The following is a 21,503-nucleotide window of genomic DNA, read 5'->3' as shown; positions in this document are numbered from 1 at the left end:
AGCCGCTTATACGAATTCGTTCAATGAACAACAGAATGTGTCCACGAAGTTAGTGATGATATTTAGATTACGCAACGTTCGGGTAAAGGGTGCTCTTCTTTTAACAAGTTCGTGCGCGCTCGCGGTAACGCGAACAGAGGAGCTTGTCGCCGCCGCCGCACGTATTGGTCCGGTGCACACAGCCCACCAACTGTAACACTGGTGGGTTGGATACCCAGACACGCAATAGCATAAATACATACTTAGCCAAACTTAAGTCCCTTCTGACTTCCAAATGGAGAGTGAAGGAATGTAGTTTAGAAATAATAAATCATTTGAGAATCTTCATTTACAATGTCAAGGTATCTCTAGAATCATGTTAGAAAATAAAAAAAATAAAATTACTTCACTTGCTATGAAATAAATTAAACGTAAACACAGGAAATAAATGTGCATTCCATTAACAACTGAGCATAGCATAATATTATTATTCAGCACAGCTGAAAAACACAGATTAAACAAAGACAATAACATTATAAGATTAAATTCTAAGTTAAATTCCTCACTTACTGATACAAAACTACTAAAAAACTTATTGATACAAAACAACCTAGGCGGAAAGTAACGGTCTAAAAAAATACAAAATTGTTCCTAAAAAATGACTACTGCTGACGTTATTTTAATATTGCAACATTTTCAAATATTGTTTATTACTGGTTCGTCATGTTTTTACTACCATAATATAAATATATTATTTTGTGAAATACTTCTCTAGTTTTTACCTACCTAGTTTTTTAGCTACCCACAGCACAGGGGATCTTAGTTTGGAGGCTAGGCTGATTTCTGTACCTATTTTTCTGTATTTTGCAATAAAGTTTTTTTTAGTTTTGTTGATATTATTGATATAAAGATCGAATAAACACAAAAAAATCCTTTGATCCGGCTCGACTCGAACCAGCGATTTCGCCAAACCGGCGCTACCACTCTGCCGACTGAGCTACGGTCAGTCGACCTGACAAATTTTTCTGCACAAACAAAATTCTGTAACAATGAAGATCCTTGTTTTTGAAGTTTAAACGGAAATTATGTATCTATGTATGTAAAAATGTGTCCCATATGCGTTTTATTATTGTTCACCTGATTGCGAGAAAACTTCTGTAAGTTGTTGTGCCTACATCCGCAAAAAGTCTGAAGTTTTAAAACCATTTTTAAATATCATTTGAACCACTATACTAGTTTCAACAAATGTATCTGCAACCAAAAAAAAAACGGTTTATTTGCTCATACAATTTCAAAAAACAGTTTTTTTTAGTGTTATTGTGACCGATAGCGCAGTTATGTTCAATGAACTTAGAGGATGGAAAAAAATAAAGAAATAATGAAACAAAAATATTAAATATTGTGACTATGGAGTAAGTAGTCGTAACGATCAAGAATAAGCACCCACACACAACGTGCGCAAAATATCCTAATAAAATACAATGAAAAATTTTTTAACAACACTACTTATTAAAAAGCATACATTAAAAAATCGGCATACAGTTCTTCTTCTATGACTTCTCTAATAATAAATTATTAATTTCCACCGTAATAGACAGACAGATTCAATCTTATATTCCTATATTCAAATTTTCATTCGAGTTATAAAAGTCCATTTAAAAAAATCCAACTACTCTGGTACCCTGTTACTGTTTATTAGTCATTTATAAAATAACTGTCTTTAGGTACTACGTTAAAGTAATTTACTATAAGTACACAGTTTTCATATTTTAACATATTGTCCTTCCAAATGACTTCGATTATGCTCTTTATGAATTAAAAAAATACAATGAACATTTAACCGAAATTTAGGAAATATCTAAAATCATAACTTCACGAGCAAAAAACTAGACAAAAAACTTCTAAACGCCCTAAAATTTGGACACCAGTTACTTTTTTAATCCCCTAAAGGGCGCATAGGTACTTAAGGTAAAAATGTGCATAACAATAAAATTCCGTGACGGTATGCTGTGGCAATGAATTATGCAACGGTTGGGATCCGAAACTTCGATAGGGATTTCAAATAGTTGCACGTGTGTGGAGACCATTATTTAAGTGTTATAAACACGTTGTCTATTGGTGGAAAGGCGTGACGTGATAACATACACGTTATGGTATGGTTTCGTTACTTTATTGAACTAGAACAATCGCTTTATTACGTACTTCGCTCAAGTAAATTTCTGACATAGTTGTCTAACTATACAGGGTGGAAATTTGATACGGGTCAGCAAGGACAGCTGTCCTAATAGTCGTCAATTGACATTTACAATTTTTGATAAAATAGTATAGTCAGCGAGATAAAAGGCAATTTTCACAATTTTTTACATGCCATTCTTTTTTTATGTAGGTACCATGTGACGGGACGAGCAAGTCGTTCACTTGGTTTTAAGCAACAAGCCTGTTCGTAGCAGTTGCAGAACCACTCAGAATTTTAAATGGCGAGAGGCTCTGCCACGGCGTCTGTTACCCTGAGACATAAATTGACAAGTCTTATTTACCTGAAACGTAGTAATGTTCATATTATATTATATCATAGCTTGGCGGCAGAAATGGGTAAGGTGGCAGTACTTCCCTGGACAAACTCTTTCAGAAAAGGTCCTACTGTTACTAAACATCAGTATCCAAAGTCTCTATTGGACCAACTGAGGTAAGAGGAGTACAAATGTCACAAATCGTCTACCATTGCATATCCGTCTCAAATTTCCACCCTGTATAGCAATTGATTATAGTTTTGATTCATGTCACCTAATATATATATATCCATAATAATAGAGGGCGCTTTAAATTATTTACGAAGGTGTATTAATTAATGTTTGTTCCTTAAACTTTAAATATACATAAGTTGAACCATAGTATAAAAGTAAGACACATAGGTCAACTTCAAAACCTACACTTCACTCAGAGTGTAGGGTTGTCACATCATTATTTCAATTGTACCTACAGATTGTGCATAATTTAAAATAGTATTCATCACAGTGTTCTCGTGCTATATTCAAACAACCATTGTTAAATACAGTAATTAGGTAATAATATTTTTATACCAATTTCGCGTATTAGTATCTCGATGATGGGAGTATGATTATGAAATATAAATGAAATGCTGAACAATTCTGAGTCTCAGGCAATCTTGTTCAAACAAACACAATCACAACAATAAAGACAAATATTATTTTGATGTCATTTTGAAACACCGAGTGAACGCTTCAATTCTATAATGAATGGCATGAGTGACAACCCGCGATGTGCAACGCCAGTGCGCCGTGAGATTATTCGAATGTGTGCGTCCGTATAAGGCGCGCGGCAAGTGTGCAGAAACTCCGTACTTGTTTTATTATACTACTTTTGTAAATAATCGATAATATAAATTATCATCGCCGGAAGCTCTGTGACCGCAATTCTGCAGCTTGTTTTCTGTTTTGCGATTATCGACTTTATCCTTATTGACTTACATATTTAGTTACTTTAGTGCTGCTAATGTAAGTTACACAAAAGAAATAAATTGTTATAAATTGTAAAGCAGGACTCTTTTTCTCTAAAGAATTACAATAACAAAGAAAGGGTTGTTGAGATAACAGCCAAAAGGCGAAATGCAATGAACTTTAAGTAAAATTACTTAGCATAACTTAATAATGTGAAAACGTCACTCGAGTCTTTTCTTACTACACTTTAGTCGAGAATTTTCTCATTTTAAGTTATTTGAGTTTAAAATTTAATTCTGTAGCTGAAAAGTATTATAAAATTAGATATTTTAAAAAAATCTGGAGGGCAGTGCCTCTACCACTTATTATGTTAGGCCAACCACGAGTTTAATGTGACATCTATCACAGTAAACTCGTGGTTGGTTGACCTTATATGAATTGGATATAAATTATGTATGTACCGTAAATGTTCTAAATTAAAAAATAAGATTTTTAAATTAATAACTTTTGTATACAGGGATTGCATTAAGATTACAAACAACCTTAAATAGCTTTGGTTGATCCCGCATAACAGTGAAAGTGTTGAATCTAGTGTTGGGTAGGACATGAATTTAAAATGAGTTTGAGGGAGTACCTTATTTGAAAAAATGAGGCGGTACAATGTCCTACTTCAAATGAGGTGAGGTAGTGGTAAGAATGTTTGCACCTAGGGCAATGACTCAACAGGCACATTTTCATAACTTGATGGCATCAATTAATTGGATAACTTAAGTGTTATGATATAGTACAAGTAAATACTAATTTTATTTAGTACTATAACAGTATGATCATATGATGTAAACTCAGCTAAAAAGCGGTAGGTTGTGGTCTGAGTATGCTGTGAAGTGACCCTCAGTGAATTGCTCTTTAATTATATTACGGCTAAATTCATAATTAAGATTGTAATCAATCAAGCAGGGTCTTGGTCTAATTTATTATTATTTATCGAGTTCTTTAGGTTTTCGCGATTTGTACACATTACAAATGAAAATTGGGATTTAAATCGCGTATTGTGTGTAAGCCACTCGTCCACCGAGGTTGTTTAAGAGCGGTTACACACAGCGACTTTCAACAGCGATGCAAACGCGATGCAGTAACGATGCAGTCACTTACCGTCTACCTTACCTAGAGATGGGAAAAACTGCTTATTTTTTTAAATGTTTAAACGTTACGCTTTTTGATTTGAAGCTAACAAAATCGTGTAGAAAAACGTTTAACCAAATAGACTTTCATGTTAAAAAAGCTTGCAACGTTGTGTTGATAGCGAATAGCCATAGTAGACCACTAAACGTTTTAAGATAAGTAAGTTTATTTGTAAAAAGCGAGTTTTATTTTTATTAATAACATAACATTATTATATTACGTGGGGCGCACTACAAGTTTCCGGAATGAATAAGAAAAAAATTCTATAAATGGTCAGAAATGAATTTATTGTTTCTCACAATATATTAGCGTTAATGCACTTTTTCATATGAATGAACCAATTTTGAAAACATTTATGCCACTCCTCCGTGACTATCTCTGAAACATATTTTTCATGCTCTTCGACAGCCTCTTCAGGTGATGGAAATCCTTGACCGCGTAACTGGTTCTTAATTTTTGGAAATAAATAAAAGTCACAAGGTGCCAGGTCGGGACTGTACGCGGGATGGCTCATAAGGTCATCGTTGTTCACCTTAAAAAATTCATTTGTCTGTCTGGCCGTGTGAGAATTGGCATTATCGTGGTGCAAGATGATACGGCATTAAGGTTATTTTTACGGAGTTTGTCAATAACTTCCGGCAAACAAATGGTCGTGTTTCAATTACTATTTATGATAGAACGATTCTCCAAAGCAACAGTAGACACGTGTCTAGTTTTATTAAAAATAGAAGCAATCATCCGCTTAAAGTCACTTTGCACGCGTGCCACTTGGGTTGGCTTTGGCTCATCTCGAAAGACCCATGCACTCCATTGCTGCTTTGTTTTGGGATCGTAAGTATATATCCATGTTTCGTCACCTATTACTATGTTCCGCACCAAATTTGACGCCCCTTCGTTGAATCTGGTAAGCATGGCATTACACCAAATGACGCGATCTGTTTTTTGAGCCTCAGTCAAATTGTGTGGGATCCACCGAGAGCTCAGCTTTTTCACACCCAAATGTTTGTGTAGTATTGATTGTATTTGACTCATGCCTATGCCTAAAGATTCCCGAATCTCGTGGTATGTTGACATGCTTGTCTGTTTCGATCATACGGCGCACGGCGTCGATGTTTTTGTTGTTCACAGCAGTGGACGGGCGGCCACCACGAAATTCGTCACTAAGATTCACACGAACGCGTTTGATTTTTTTTTATTCTAATGTAAGTGTGCATTTAACCTCCATCTCACCTGCTGGAAAGTGACGATGAGGTCGACGATGGAGCATGCACACCTAGATAATGGCTATTCACTCTCGCCTTGAAAAGGTCCAAGTTATAAAGTTCAGGGAACAAGTCTGCAGGCAGGGAATTCCACTCCATAGCCGTTCGCCATATAAATGCGGAAGCGTAACGCTTCGTGCGAATCTTTGGAATATCCACAACATAGGGGTGGACGCCAAGCCTACGCCTAGTCCCCCGATGATGGAAACGCGAAGGCGGAATTAAATCGTGTAATTCCATTGCACACTCTCCGTGATATATCCTGTAAAATACTGATAAGCAGGCAACTTTACGGCGGTGTTCATGGCTCTGCAGCTTCGCCTCTACTAATTCCGAGTCACCTATAAGCTCTTGCCACGCTTGTCAATTGAATCCAAGGTGGCCAGTTGGTATGTAGCAGAGCCATCCCAAAGGTGGCAACAGTAAGACTTACACGACCGGACTTGCGCTTGATATAGCTGAAGCAACTGTCCCGGTGTGAAGTAACGCCTCTCCCTGGAAAGGATGCCAAGCTTCCTGGCTGCATTTTTGGCCATGGATTCAATGTATCTGCCGAAGTTCAGATTGGACTACAGGGTCCATTCCAAGTAGCTGGAGACGGTCGGCTATCGGTGTGGATATATCACAAAAAGTCGGAGTCAGCTCAAAGGAACTCCGTTTAGTGGAGAATAGACATGCCTGCGTTTTGGTAGCGTTAAATTTGACAAGATTGACATCGTCCCAATCGGAGACTGCCGTAGACTGCCTTGAGCGTCAAATCTAAGCGGCTAACCACGGACTCTCGACAAGACTGGATTTCCTCTCCACTGACCCTTGCATTGGTTAAGTACCTATCTACAACTGTGCTGTCATCAGCATACGCAAAGTTCTAAGACCACTCGAATGGAACGTTCACTCAAGAAATCCGAGATCCAATTGCAAAGGTTATTAAAAGGCTTGCGTGCCAGGCCCTGTCAAAGGCGTTAGAAATGTCTAAAGACACTGCAAGTGCTTCGCCTTGCTTTTCTATAGCCTCGTCCATATGTGACAGGCATACACAAGAAGATCTCCGGTAGATCGCCCTCATCGGAATCCATATTGGCGATCACTGATGAGGTCATTGTCTTCATGGTATGGCAGGAGACGGTTGTTGAGTACACGTTCCCATAGTCTTGCAGAGTATGGAAGTGACTGGGATAGGTCTATAGTTGACAGGGTCAGCTCTGCATCTCTTTTTGGGCACAGGTTGCACGTTTGCAAGTTTCCACGACCTGGGAACTACAGCAGTCTCAAGTGAGAGGCGATACAGGTATTGAATTCTGCAAACCAGCTATAAATAGTCATCTTAAATATTTTGATCGCAAAGTCATATTACAAAATAGAAGACTACGTGTTAGATAAAAATGTATGTAAAGACGACACGGCTCCAGAATCCACACAAATTTGATTCAAAGTGTACTTGTAAAGTTTTATGTAAAAGCTTGCAACGTTATGTTGAATCAATTTGTTTAGGAAACATAGATGGCGCTACTTGAAACTTATTGTTGAGTATAATAGACTAACGCTAACGCTTAAAATGAAAGCGTGCTTATGAACTTATTTTAAAATGCAAACTTTTTAAAGTGCTTTTCGTTTAAACGCCCACCTCTAACCTTAACACACGCGCGCGCGATTTTAAGCAGCGCAGCGATGCAAACGCGTGGTTGCACCGCTACACTTGGGATTTATAGGCGACTGCGCTGTGAAAAGTCGCCGTTTGTAACCACTCTAAAGTAATTAAAGTAACGCACATTTTAGTATTTCCTGTGCCATAATTACGAATTAAAATTCATGTTTAAGATTATTCCATAGAAGATAATTTATATGGAAGATTTTTTAAGATTGTTTGCAATTTACAAGTCACTAGACTTGTAAATTGCATGGTATCATTTTATACTGGCCTCCTTGTCGTAACTAAAAGTGGAAATATGGAGTTACGACAAAATGTCCCTGACTTATCAAGATTCCACAGTCGATATAAAGGTAATAATTTAGTTGATACATCGAATTTTAAAATGTCGTAGGGGACATTTTGTCGTAGGGACATTTTATAAAAGTTATATAATTTGTTTTGAGTAGTTCGTATTATTTTCAGTACTTTTGATACATTATGATCACACTTTATTATACCAAGGATAAGAAATATTACCAAACCGTAACAATAAATCTATTTGACTACACCATTTTGCAAATATCATTCTTAGGGCGCCTTCAAATTAGACGCTCATAGAAGCGACTCTTGATTTTCATACAATATTTAGAAGCGCAGCTGCAACGCCGCAATCGTGCCCCAGATGCGCTACTTCGACAGATAAGATATTGTATGAAAATTAGTAGTGGCGCGGCTGCCGCAGCGTTTTCACAAGCATCTAATCTACATTAAAACAATAATATTAAATTAATATGACAATGATGAACAATAAAATTTAAATATCTCATTTTAAGTAATTCTACTGACTCTCTGTCTTTCCTTTTAAAAATTTTAGTGTTTTTGGATGTCCAGTGTCACTATTTCGTTTTCAAATGTTTACATAACACGATTACGTAGTTTGTTTACTACCACTTAGTACTTTTAAATGCAGAATACGCACACCGGCTTCAAGTGTGTGATAAGTGAAAAATCATATTTTTAAAATTTTATATGTAAATTAACTGATTTTTACAAAACAACGTTTTTATTTTTTTAATTCAGTTAATTATGTATTTTAAAGAATGGTAACTTTTGATACTTTGTATTTGAGTAATTTAGTTTTGAAGTATTTATATGACCCTATAATCAAAGGTTACTAAAATAGTTTAAGGTTACTACTTCTAGCAAACTATGGACATGATTGTGTTGTCTGATAAGTAAAATATTTTTATTTTTATTATATTTTTTTGAGTTTTGTTACGAACGCACATATACATTATTTATTATTATCAACCCATTTATACATCTCACTGCTGGGCACTGGTCTCTTCTTAAGTGAGGGTTTAGGCCAGGGTCCGCTATGCTGGCCCAATGCGGGATGTGAACCTTCTTCGACGTGCAGGTTTAACCACCTTGTTTTCCATCACCGGAAAGCTTTCTTTTCTAAAACATTAAATTTCGCACATAAATTCCAAGAAACTGACAAGTGCGAGACCGGATTCGAACGGCCTCAGCATGGGAGGCAGTAGGTCAAACCATAAGACTACCAGGGCTACAGAAATTATTAAAATAAAAAAAAGTATGGCAACATTATACTTAGTCTGAAATTAGCTAATGTCACTTTTAATGACTGATTAACCGACTTCGAAAAAAGGAGCAGGTTCTCAATTCGACTGCATGTTTTTTTGTATGTATGTTACGCGATAACTCCGGTATTTGTGAACCGATTTTCATGATTCTTTTTTTGTTGAAAAGAGGGACTTTGAAGAAAATCATCCACTAATCTAAGGGAGGCTGTTCACATATGAAGATTCATTTTTAGAAATAGCGCCTAAATTTTATTATAAGGAGCAAATATTTTAATGGTCGATTTTGCTATTCTCCAATTCAAGGCGTTTTTCTCTCTCAATATACTTTAAGTAGTGAGAACCGATTTTTATTATCTCATGTGTCAAGTCCCGTATAGAGGCGAACTAGGGGATATTTCAATAACACTTGACAAATAGATGTAATTCCACGTACTTTTGAGGTTGGTTTTTTTAGTACTCTGTACTGAGATTATTTAAGTAGAGTATTCAAAAATAACCGTCATTGGTTACACGTCACGTCTGTCATTTATGAGTTGTTGAAGCCAGTGTGCGATTATGAGTTGATTTAGGGTCATTTCAACACCAAACTTTAATGGCCACTTTTCCGTTTTAAACACAAACAAAGCTTGTTTTTTATAGGCCCATGAATGTTTTATGTCCTGTCTGAGTTTTATATGTTATCTAAGTAATGAAGATTCAATAAATACTTACTTATTATGTGCGAAGAAGAAAAGCGGAAAGTCGTGTTTTTTAGATCATTAGACATTGGTCTAATAAACTTGTGAATGTCTAGACATGTACAACAAGTGGAAATAATAGAGAATACCCTCAATAATAAATAATAATAAATAATAAATTGGCGAAATTAGGGATGTAACATTTATTGGAAACAGTAAAATAAAACAATAGGTACGAAACATAATGTATCGTTCTCTTCAAAAGTAGAATTGTCTTATATTTTGCTTTATAGTAAGTGCCACTTAGCTTATCAATACGTCGCTTTACTTTCTGAAATAGTGTCTTAAAGTACAATGTTGCAAGTTGATTTCACATCACATTTCCTTCATATTTACTCACTAGCTTTTATCAATTCTTAAAGTAATGCATCCAAATGATGACCTTGGTAAGAAATTTAATAGAAATAATATAATATAATAATAATAAATAGAAAGATTTGCCATCTCCTGAATCACTGTATAAAAGATACGAGTTTGAGAAAGTAGGCGACGAATAGCGATCATTCGCCCTTTCCTACCACTGTACACGTTATTTGCGAAAACAATACTTTCCAATGTTCTTAGTAACGCGCGGTTGTGTTATGATTAGCGTTTAGTGGTACGACAAATCACCTTGCCGTACAGATGACTTCAGGGGTTGTAAACATTTAATTAGTTTGAGAGTTGTGAAATATATTAATTAAATGTTTTGCCTCTATTTTTTCAAAGATTACTCTATAAAAATTGTAACAAAATAAATACTAAGCAGAACCGTCGCTTTCAGAATCCAATCCGAGTCTAAAAGTGGTTTTATATTACGAATTAAAAAAACAACATCCAAATATAAATGTTTCAGAAAATCGAGCGAACGCAAGCGTACTCCGCAATAAAATGTTTTATAGATGTCATCGAGTACATGTAAATCAAAATGCCTGAAAAGCTTATCCATCCTCTAAGCTGAAAAGTGACGCGCTTCTGGTATGAAAAGTAGGTAAAATTTGCTGTTTTAGAGGACCATTAAATTATGTTTTTTATGGTTGTTAATTGAAAATTAAAACATTTTGTATTTTTAAAATTATGAAATAAAATGAATATGCAGGTGTATGTATTACTGGCGGAGGGTTTGGCTCGGATGCCCGCCATACTCTAGTCTTATTCGGGAGATTACGGTCTTCTCGGAAATTCCTATCCATCGGGTGGGCATATAGGGACATCGCAATAAGGATAATTTGTTCAGGTGGGATTTTCGGATGGTTCTAACCTGGATTGGTTGTACGGTGCGATTTAAACAATGGCCTATCTCATATCCTGCCATGCGTGCTCTAACACCTGCATGCTTGTGGATTTAATGGCGGCTACTAGAACTGGCTGAGTTCTACGCCACAATAATATAATGTATGCCTAACGTGACCGTCTGTCGTCGCTTTGAGCGGGACAGTCCCGCTTTGATAAAATAGGACACACGTGACATTAATTTCTATAAAAGTGTACGAAAGCGAAAAATATGTAGAGCCAGTGCACCATACTACACAAGAATAGTTCTTTTTTTTTAAATTTTATAATCGTTAAACATTTCGTAACTATCATACACATGTGTTTTATTTTTAAAACAATAATACATTTACAGGCGTCCCGCTCTGAGGAAAGAAAACAATGGTCACGTTATGCATGTATAATGTGACCATTTTATTTTCATTCCTGTTTCTATCTCTTGTCGTATAGGTGGTATATCAAACCATAAGTAATATCGTAAGAAGAAGAAATCTCATTGGAATTACCAAGTTTTCAAGAAAATTAGTAGGATTGGGGCATGATATCTTATACAACCTTATGTCCCAATCACATGAATGAAAAAAATTTATAAGATATTAGTTGTGCTTGGAATGCGTTGCAATGCCAATGAAAATATCTGAAGTCTTTAGTAGCAGTAGAGCTCCTTGTGAAAGAGTTAGTCCAGGGTAGTACTGTCACCTTACCTATTTCTGCCGCCAAGCAGTAATGTTTACTGTGTTCCGGTTTTGAAGGGTAAGGGCGCTGGTGAAATTACAGGCACATGGGACTTGTCAACTTATGTCTCAGGGTAACGGGCGCAGTGGTAGAGCCCCTCAGACCTTTAACTGTTATGGACAGGCGTGTAGCTTACCATTAGGCGCACCACTTGTTCGTCTTGTCACTTGATGTTATAAAAAAAATAGTCTCCAACCTGCATTGGGCCAGCTAATACAAATAGACTGTGGCCTTAATCCTATCTTTAGAGGAGATCCGTGTCCGGCAGTGGGATCTAACACTTCAAAAACTTTGCGCTGGTGGGCACAAAAACTCACTAAAGCAATTGCGATCGGATGAGTAATGTACGCAAAAAATCAAAAGTGTTGTGTTTCTGGTTTGACAGTATTGCTTTCGGTTTTATTGATAGCAAGTATGTAGAAAAGGGTAGTTAGTAGCTATACCACTGAAACTTCGCTATTGTGGTTGTCATAGTAGTATTCACGTGAGGCGCACTATAAGTTTCCGGAATGAATAAGAAAAAAATTGCTGTAAATGGCCAGAAATGAATTTATTGTTTCTCAAAATATTCTCCGTTAGCGTTAATGCACTTTTTCATACGAATGAACCAAATTTGAAAACATTTATGCCGCTCCTCCGTGATAATCTCTGAAACATATTTTTCATACTCTTCGACAGCCTCTTCAGGTGATGAAAATCGTTGACCGCGTAACTGGTGCTTAACTTTTGGAAATAAATAAAAGTCACAAGGTGCCAGGTCGGGACTGTATGCGGGATGGCTCGTAACGTTAACGTTGTTCACCTTCAAAAATTTAGGTTTTTATTTTTTTTAGTTTAATTTTAATTTTTAGGTTTTTCACACCCAAATGTTTGTGTAGTATTGACTGTATTTGACTCATGCCTATGCCTAAAGATGCCCGAAACTAAAGGTATGTAACATGCCTGTCTGTTTTGACCATACGGCGCACAGTATCGATGTTTTTGTTGCTCAGAGCAGTGGACGAGCGACCATCACGAAATTCGTCACTGAAATTCACACGACCGTGTTTGAATTCTGCAAACTAGCTATAAATAGTCGTCTTGCATGGTGCTTTATCGCCAAAACCATTTTGAAGCCGAGCGAAGCTCCGCTGAGCTGTTAAATTACACTTGAAGTCGTAGAAAATCATACTACGAAAATTTCAATTACAAAATTGTAATTGATAATATAATAAGATAAATAAAATCGTGTTACATGATATAATAGAATGCATACGGGAAAAACAAACATACTTGTTGATATAAAATAAAATGTGAATGGCGTTATTTGGTGGAAACAAAAGACGGTCGCTCTCAATGTCCGCGTACACTATACACCGGATGTTTTCGTTTTTAATGAAGTGCAACGGTGTCGTTGCGTTTACTAGATGCATTTTTAACTTATTTTGAGTGTTTAGGTTACCATTTGCGCATAGTAAGTAGAGAAATTAAAAACATGCAGGTATATGCTGCATTAGTTTTCTAGGGCTTGATCGAAATACAAGTCTTACAATAAATGTTTTATTATAGGAAATGAAACTATTTTTCCGGATTTACATCGCGTATACTTGTTTTTTTTCATACAAACCGACGTTTCGGACCCTTTACAGGTCCCATGGTCACGGTTGACTGAGGTGGTACAGTCATCAACCAGTTATGTCTAATATTAATGCAAACCATCCAATTTTTTCACTATAGTTACAAAAGTTATTAATTAAATACCTTATTTTTAATTTTACAAAGAACATTCCAATTAACGCTACATTATGTTTTACAAATTATTTTATTTTAACGATATGAATTTTTACTAAGTTGAATTTATTATTAATTAATATGAAAATTAGAATAAATTATAACATATTAATTAGTACTGCATTAGTACCTAATAGATTTAAATCCGGAAAAATACTTTAATTTCCTATGTGTAACAATCGCGAAAACTTAAGAACTCGTTAAGATTTTTTTGCCCCGCACTAGGTACCTCTGTGACGCGGGTGCCATGGACACACACATAGACAACCACCAACGACAATTAACATAACATTTATTAACAAAAAGTCTTAAACTTAATTAAAAATGTCATAAATTAGTTTGGAAACGAGGGTCAAAAAACAGCTTTGTCCTTACGTGATGGAATAGGCATTTTTTATTACAAATAAACAAATTTCAGACAAAGAAGACCATAACAAAATGTTATATCGTCCATTGTTCAACTTTATTGCAGTACAGTTTGTACTTCTATGGGTTTGGTGACGTCACATGATCTCTCACACCGTGTTTAGTTACGTGATTGTAAGAATATAAATTACGGATTTTAATAGAGAATGCCGATATCTAGATAGATCAATAGGTTGATATCCTGTTGTACTGTCAAGTACTCTGTTATTTTGGGGAGGCATATTTAGTATTCAGTAAGGTTCAAAATTGTCAAGATATTTATTTTTTTTGATGACACCGTGTAACACGATTTTGGTTTCTGGGCTATCAATATCATTTTCTAATTGGTTTTACCATAAAAAAAAAACATGAAAACTTATTTTTTCCTGCACAATGTTGCTTTTGAGGGCAACGGAAAGTTGAAATACTTTAGACCTTTAAGAAAACGTTCAAAGGGTTTCTCTTCATTTAAAGACATAATTATAACTTTTTTATTAAAAAAAAAACCGACGTCAAAACTGCGTATCGATTTTTTTATTGGAACTACGCTACTTAACAGGTTTTATTGAAATCGGTTACCTGAAAGAGCGCGTAACCGGATTCATCCCCTAGTTTGCCAACCTTAGAGGTGGAATATTATATATATATAATAACCGTTCTTTCCAATAAAAAAAGAATCGTCAAAATCGGTTCACAAATGCCGCGTAACATACATACAATAAATAAATAGTCTCAGTACAGAATACTAAAAGAACCGACCTCAAAAGTACGTGGAATTACATATAATTATTGGTAATTATATGTAAATTATTGGTTGATAATTTTATTGAAATCGGTTACCGGAAAGTGCGCAAACCTGGATTCATCCCCTAGTTCGCTACTATACGGGACTTGACACATGAGATAATACAAATCGGTTCTCACTACTCAAAGTATATTAAGAAAGAAAAACGCCTTGAATTGGAGAATAGCAAAATCAACCATTAAAATAATGGCTCCTTAAGTAAAATTTAGGCGCTATTTATAAAAATGAATCTTCATGCGTGAACAGCCACCCACAAGCCACAAATTAAATGAGACCACTATGGAGGTACCCTCTTTCCAACAAAAAAAGAATAATCAAAATTGGATCACAAATGGTGGAGTCATAGCGTAACATACATACAAAAAAAAAACATACAGTCGAATTGAGAACCTCCTCCTTTTTTTGAAATCTGTTAATAATAATCATATCAGTAAAAACATGCAAAAATCTGCCTCTTACGTTTTCTCACCTGGACCGATGAACCCATTTTGGTGAATTTTGGTACAGAGATAGGTGTGACTTAGGAGAAGGACATATGCTTTTTGTCACAAAAATAGATTTTAACGGGGTGAAATCGGGTATGAAAGTTTCCAAGGAGGACCAATAAAACTACGAAAATTAATATAGTACAGGAGGCTACTCGATGCACTTATTCTACGCAGGCAAAGTCGCGAGCACCATGCTAGTAATCTAATAATATAATAAATATTGCAATCTCATAATCTGTTTGTGAAAATAATGTCTTTGATTAAAGGTCTGTTTCGTAAAATAAAAATATTATCCTGTTAGGTTATTTTTGGGTGCACGTGACACTTGACCCCGGATTTGTATAGATTCGTCACGTTCCGGTAATAACAATTCCCTAGTGTTATTAGAGGGTTTATTGTAGGACACTGAACTCATACGTATTTGAAGTAAAATAACGGGTTGTTCGGATGTTGACTGGTTAATCTTTATTTTAGTACCGTTGGAGAGTTGTAGAGGGAATAGCGAGAAAGAATATAAGAGCCTACGCACAGGGCGTATTTTATACGCGCCGACGACGCGCGTTTCACGAACGCGCGTTTACGGCGCCGTGAACGCGCGTCATCTGCGCGTATACATACGTAGTAGCAGCAGAGCTCCTTGAGAAAGTGTTCGTCCAGGGAAGTACTGCCACTTTACCTATTTCAGCCGCCAAGCAGTAATGTTAGCATTACTGTGTTTCGGTTTTGAAGGGTAAGGTTTTGGTGAAATTATAGACACATGGGATTTGTTAACATACGTCTCAGGGTGACAGGCGCAGTGGCAGTGCCAATTAGATCTCTGCGATTAAAAGCTCTGGGTTGCGCTGCAACTGTTATGGACATTCGTGTAGCTTACGATCAGGCGCACGATTTATCCGTCCCGTCACTTGGTACTGTAAAAAACAAGTTTACGCGCTGCAGACGCATTGTAAACAATCGATTCAAACACGCGCAAACATCGCGTTGCAAGCAAGATGGTTGTGTACTTCACTGGAGCTTACGCTTACAATTTCATTTAGTTGCTTCATTTTAAAAACTAACTCAAATTAACAAACAAATGTAAAATTAAACTATCTCTTACCAAAATGCGCGATACACGCAGATGACGCGCGTTTACGGCGCGTATTCACGCGTCGTCGTCGCGCCGTGTGCATGGGCTCTAGCTGAATATAATGATACACATTTATAATAATAATAATAACGACTAATTACTTATAATAGTAACTATATAATAACACACACACTCAGCCATGGACACATAAACAACCTCAAATTACACCCAAACTTACGAGAGAAATAAATGTAGCCTAGCCCAGGAATCAAACCCGGGACCTCTACGTGACAGACCAAGAGGCAGTTATCAGAGATCTTGCTGCCTTGGACTTTGTGGAAAAGCGTGCCAAGAACTAATTAATGATACTACCTTGGTGGAGGCGAAGCTGCAAAGCCTTGAGTGCCGGCCTTGCCGTCTGTTTGTCGATATTTTATCCGATATATTTCGTCGTGTGTATGTTGGAGTTGCACGAATTGATTTCGTCGTTTCTTTTCCAACTTCGAGAAACAATACGTGCGTGGGATCTCATCCTTCTGTTGTTAACATAACAAGTCCGTATGAAGTGCTTTGTATCCTCTTTACGAATTATTCCAAATTGTGTACAGTTGAATTATTGTGGAATTATTTATCTGCTGATTTGTTCTCCAACAAATGAGGCTATCGGCGCAAAAGTGATGTAACACACGTTTAATTTTTTTTTTCTGCAATACAATATTTATATAATATAATACATAATTATTTTATATTTGGATGATATTGTCATATATATAAACTGCCTCCGTGGCCGAACGGTTACCATGCCGGACTGCCACGCAGAGGTTCCAGGTTCGATTCCCGGGCCGGGAGAAATGTTTGTATGACCTACGTTTATTTTTCTCGTGAGTTTGGATATAATTTGTAGTTGTCTATGTGTGTGCCCATGACACCCGCGACACAGGGCTTCCCTAGTGCGGGGCTATGTAAAAAAAAAAACAAAAAATATATAGAAAATGACTAATTATGATTATTTCTATACATGAAAATAGCTTCCAGATATAAAATAATTAAGTACTTCGAACGACATGACTATGGCCTTTTCAAGGCGAGAGTGAATAGGTATTATTTAGGTGTGCATGTTCCATCGTCGACCTCATTTTCACTTTCCGTCAGGTGAGAAGGAGGTGAAATGCGCACTAATTTTTTTTCCAAAAAAATATTGGTAAATTTGCTATCCCAGAATAAAAGTCTTGAACATATTTCAATAAAACTAATTGTACACTATTCGATTTTAAACTTTATATATTTAACTATAAATATTAAACAAGTAAATTGGAAAATTAACCAAATATTGTTTACTTAATAATTATAGTAATAGTAGCTGTAGAGCTCCTTGTGAAAGAGTTAGTCCAGGGTAGCACTGACACCTTACCTATTTCTGTCGCCAAGCAGTAATGTCAGCATTACTGTATTCCGATTTTGAAGGGTAAGGGTGCTGGTGAAATTACAGGTACATGCATTAACTTACAAATAAATGGACGACGTGTCTAATACAAAAACCACGAAAAAAATGTCCCAAGTCAACCTATTTAAACGTAGTGACATGTAAAGGAATATAAAAAAGTTAAAACGTTGAATTTCAATTGTAATGTCATCGCAGTACTGTCTAATTTTGCTTGCTTCGCTGTCAGTCGAACAAACGAAGACTAAAGCGTGAATGACGATCTGTATACGATTTTAACGCCACTTTGTAGCGCGGACCCGACGTCCATATAATTGTAAGTCAATGCGCACATGGGACTTATCAACTTATGTCGCAGAGTGACGGGCGCAGTGGCAGTGCTCCTCAGATGTTTGCGATTTAAAGCTCTGAGTGGCACTGCAACTGTTATGTACAGGCATGTAGCTTACCACCAGCAGCGGCATGACTTATTCGTCCCGTCGTAGTATGTTTTTAGCTAATACATGGATTGTTTTATAAAACGACAGTATAAGGCAATTGTTGATTATATGATAGCCATGCTTGGTTATATTAAATCAAATAAAAAATACCAAATTATAGTACCATTCCCACGTAACGGCTCGCATGACTCTACCGTACAAAAGGAGAAATGACATGAGGTAAAAGTTTTCGCGCGGCAGCCGCGCGGCGATCGTCCAGTTACCACGCCTTCATGTACATTAATGGCGAATCTGAATGCTATTTGAATTCCTCTGAGCAATACAACCGCTCTCATCCCGCGCGGCCGCCGCGTAGACCAAATTCAAGCAAGCCTTGCCCGTGTACTCTGGACGTTCATTTAAGTAATACGTAAACGCTAAATAAATAGATCGTGAGATGAAATTTGTGTCGAGGCTGCTGGTGATATTTCAGGCACATGGGACTTGTCAACTTATGTCTAAGATTGACGGAAGCTGTGGCAGTGCCCCTAAGATCTTTGCGGTTTAACGCTCTGAGTGGCACTTCAACTGTTATGGATAGGCGTGTCGCTTACCACCACGCGCACGCCTAGTTTGACCAACACTTGGTATTGTAAAAAATAAAAATAATTTTACTATTGGCGATAACATGCTTTTTCTTTGTTCCAGAAATCGTAGAAGAACAACGATGTCACGACTACGAGTTCCGCCTGATCTGTCGCGATTTAGACACTCATATCGCGGTTCTAGAAGCCTGGTACACCTCTACGGAACATTTGAGATTAATTGCAAATACCTCCCGGCAAATGGAGTTAAAATTAAAGACAGAAAACGACTCCGAACTAAACAAAGTGTACGTTTATTCTAGTCCAAAACACAACGGTGTGTATTCACCTTCGAATTATTCAAACTATCTGAATTATTCGAATTTTTCAAACTATTCGAATTTTTCAAATCATTCCATTTTCGAGAACGTTACTAGTGAAGAAGAACAGTTGGAACGGTTTTTGAACGATACAGTGGACATGGCGGTAGAAGTAGTGAAAGGTAGTGATAGTTGTGGTTTGACATCATTTGCGAGAAGTTACGCGAGTTGGCATGAAGGGGACAAAAGAAGACGTTCCCTGGATTGGAGTTCGTCGATAAATTTGAGAGCTCCGATAAGTTACCGGTAAGTTTGCTTCTATTGTGTCATACACATTCCGATTTCATGTAAAACTTTCAAAAAGTAAAATACGCAAGTTTGTAGACTCTGGATTCCGTGTAATTTCTATTTTAAAGACTTTCGTTATGAATGACCTTCCTTTTAATAAACCTATGAATGACAGTAACTATAGAGGTATATTTCTTTTCCACCTTATTTACGATCAGAACGGTTCTCGGCGGAGTAATCGCGAATCTTTTCTGTTCAGCGTATTGCTTTTTCTTATCATATCGATTGCATATACTATACTATTGTGGTCCAGAACTCGGTCACGCGGACTCGGATCTCTTCGAATTGTGGAGTCACTACAGTGGAGTTACAGTAGCGTTACAGCCGCGCCACTACTAAATCTCAAAATTTTTAGGAGCGCAGTTTATATAGTAGTTGAGCTCCTTGTCAAAGAGTTCGTCCAGAGTAGTACTGCCACTTGACCTATTTCTGCCACCAGGCAGTAATGTCAGCATTACTGTGTTCCGGTTTTGAAGGGTAAGGCTGCTGGTGAAATTATAGGCACATGGGACTTATCAACTTATGTCTCAGAGTAACAGGCGCAGCGGCAGTGGTCCTCAGATGTTTGCGATTTAAAGCTCTGAGTGGCACTGCTGCTGGACAGGCATGTAGCTTACCACCAGGCGCACGACTTATTCGTACCGTCGTAGTATTTTTTTAGCTAGTACATAGATTGTTTTATAAAGCAACAATACAAGGCAATTGTTGATTATAAGATAGCCATGCTTCGTTATATTAAATGAAATTAAAAAATACCAAATTATGGTACCATTCCCACGTAACGGCTCGCGTGACTCTACCGTACAAAAGGGTCTAATTAAGATAATGTTTACCAAGTATAGTTTAGTTAGCAGGTAGGGGATCCTTTTGAGAAATTTTTAAAAAAGACTCAAATGTTTTCTACTCCAAACTAACTGGCTGCAGAGACGAGATATGTAAAACTGCAGTGCTCCAACACTGTCTATCCAGTGCTCCAGCACTTGCTTGTGTACTCCTCGTGCTAAAACAACATACAAATAGTGCACGCAAAGTGGTATCATACTATTTAGAGTCAATAAAGTTCTAAAATAACAATAGAAAAACATCGGCTGAAGAAGAAACATCATTTCTGTAAATTAAGACACAATGTTGATTATAAGGAATTAATCCTTTTCATTGACCCTTTCGAACGCTGTCATAAAATACAGTAAGGACGTTTTTTTTTTCACATTTAGTCGGTTCGATTCCCAGGTGAGGCAAGCAACTTTGAAAATATTACAATGCTACTTACTTTTAAAAATAAATATAACATCATAAGCAAATTATTCATTCTATAATATTTAAAATACTTTCCCTCCGTGTCCTATAGCCGTGGAACGCCTTGTATATACATCTAGCAACATAAAAGTATACAACTTTTTATTTAATATCAATTGACACGACGAAATAGTTTTGTCCTGTTGATACTCGACACGCCTACCCATAATATTTACTTAGGAATATTATGTATTCGTTCCTTAATATCACAAATGTATTCCTTAGTGGGGGCCTAAGATTTTATTTATTCTTTATAATACTAAGTGACGCCTGTGACGTTATGCCTGGTGGTAACGACACGACTGTCCCTAAGAGTTGCTGTGCCACTCAGAGCTTTAAATCACAAAGATCTGAGGGGCACTGCCAATGCGCCCGTCATCTTGAGACATAAGTCGTCAAGTCCCATGTGCCTGTAATTACCATTCTAGCATTCTTACCCTTGAAAACCTGAACGTAGTAATGCTAACATTACTGCTTGGCGGCAGAAATAGGCAAGGCAAGGTGGCAGTGCTTCCCTGGATGCACTCTTTCACTCTTTCAATTAGATATTTATTTATAAGTACCAAGTTGCTTTGTACAATGCTTAAGCACAAGAGGAAGAGCGAGAGAGCACCATTGCGTTCCGTTACTACAATAAATATTTTGAATTTTACCTGTTCATCATGTCAATTATGTCATTAAATCAAGAGCACAAGGTTCCTTATTAACAAGAGATAT

General features: G+C 36.7%; 1 protein-coding gene across 1 annotated transcript in view; it reads left to right on the top strand.

Moving 5' to 3' along the window:
- The window catches only part of LOC113235390, a 203,975-nt gene that overhangs the window by 15,518 nt on the left and 166,954 nt on the right, over nucleotides 1-21,503 (top strand). The window contains exon 2 of the mRNA XM_026471071.1: nucleotides 18,947-19,448. Within this exon, the coding sequence (XP_026326856.1) occupies nucleotides 18,947-19,448 (502 nt within the window). The remainder of the gene's footprint in view (nucleotides 1-18,946; nucleotides 19,449-21,503) is intronic.

The sequence above is a fragment of the Hyposmocoma kahamanoa genome, unplaced genomic scaffold (assembly GCF_003589595.1).
Source record: "Hyposmocoma kahamanoa isolate Upper Pololo Valley unplaced genomic scaffold, ASM358959v1 102, whole genome shotgun sequence".
Classification (NCBI taxonomy): Eukaryota; Metazoa; Arthropoda; class Insecta; order Lepidoptera; family Cosmopterigidae; genus Hyposmocoma; species Hyposmocoma kahamanoa.
Note: the sequence above shows the minus strand (reverse complement) of the source record. Positions and strands in the feature narration are given on the sequence as shown.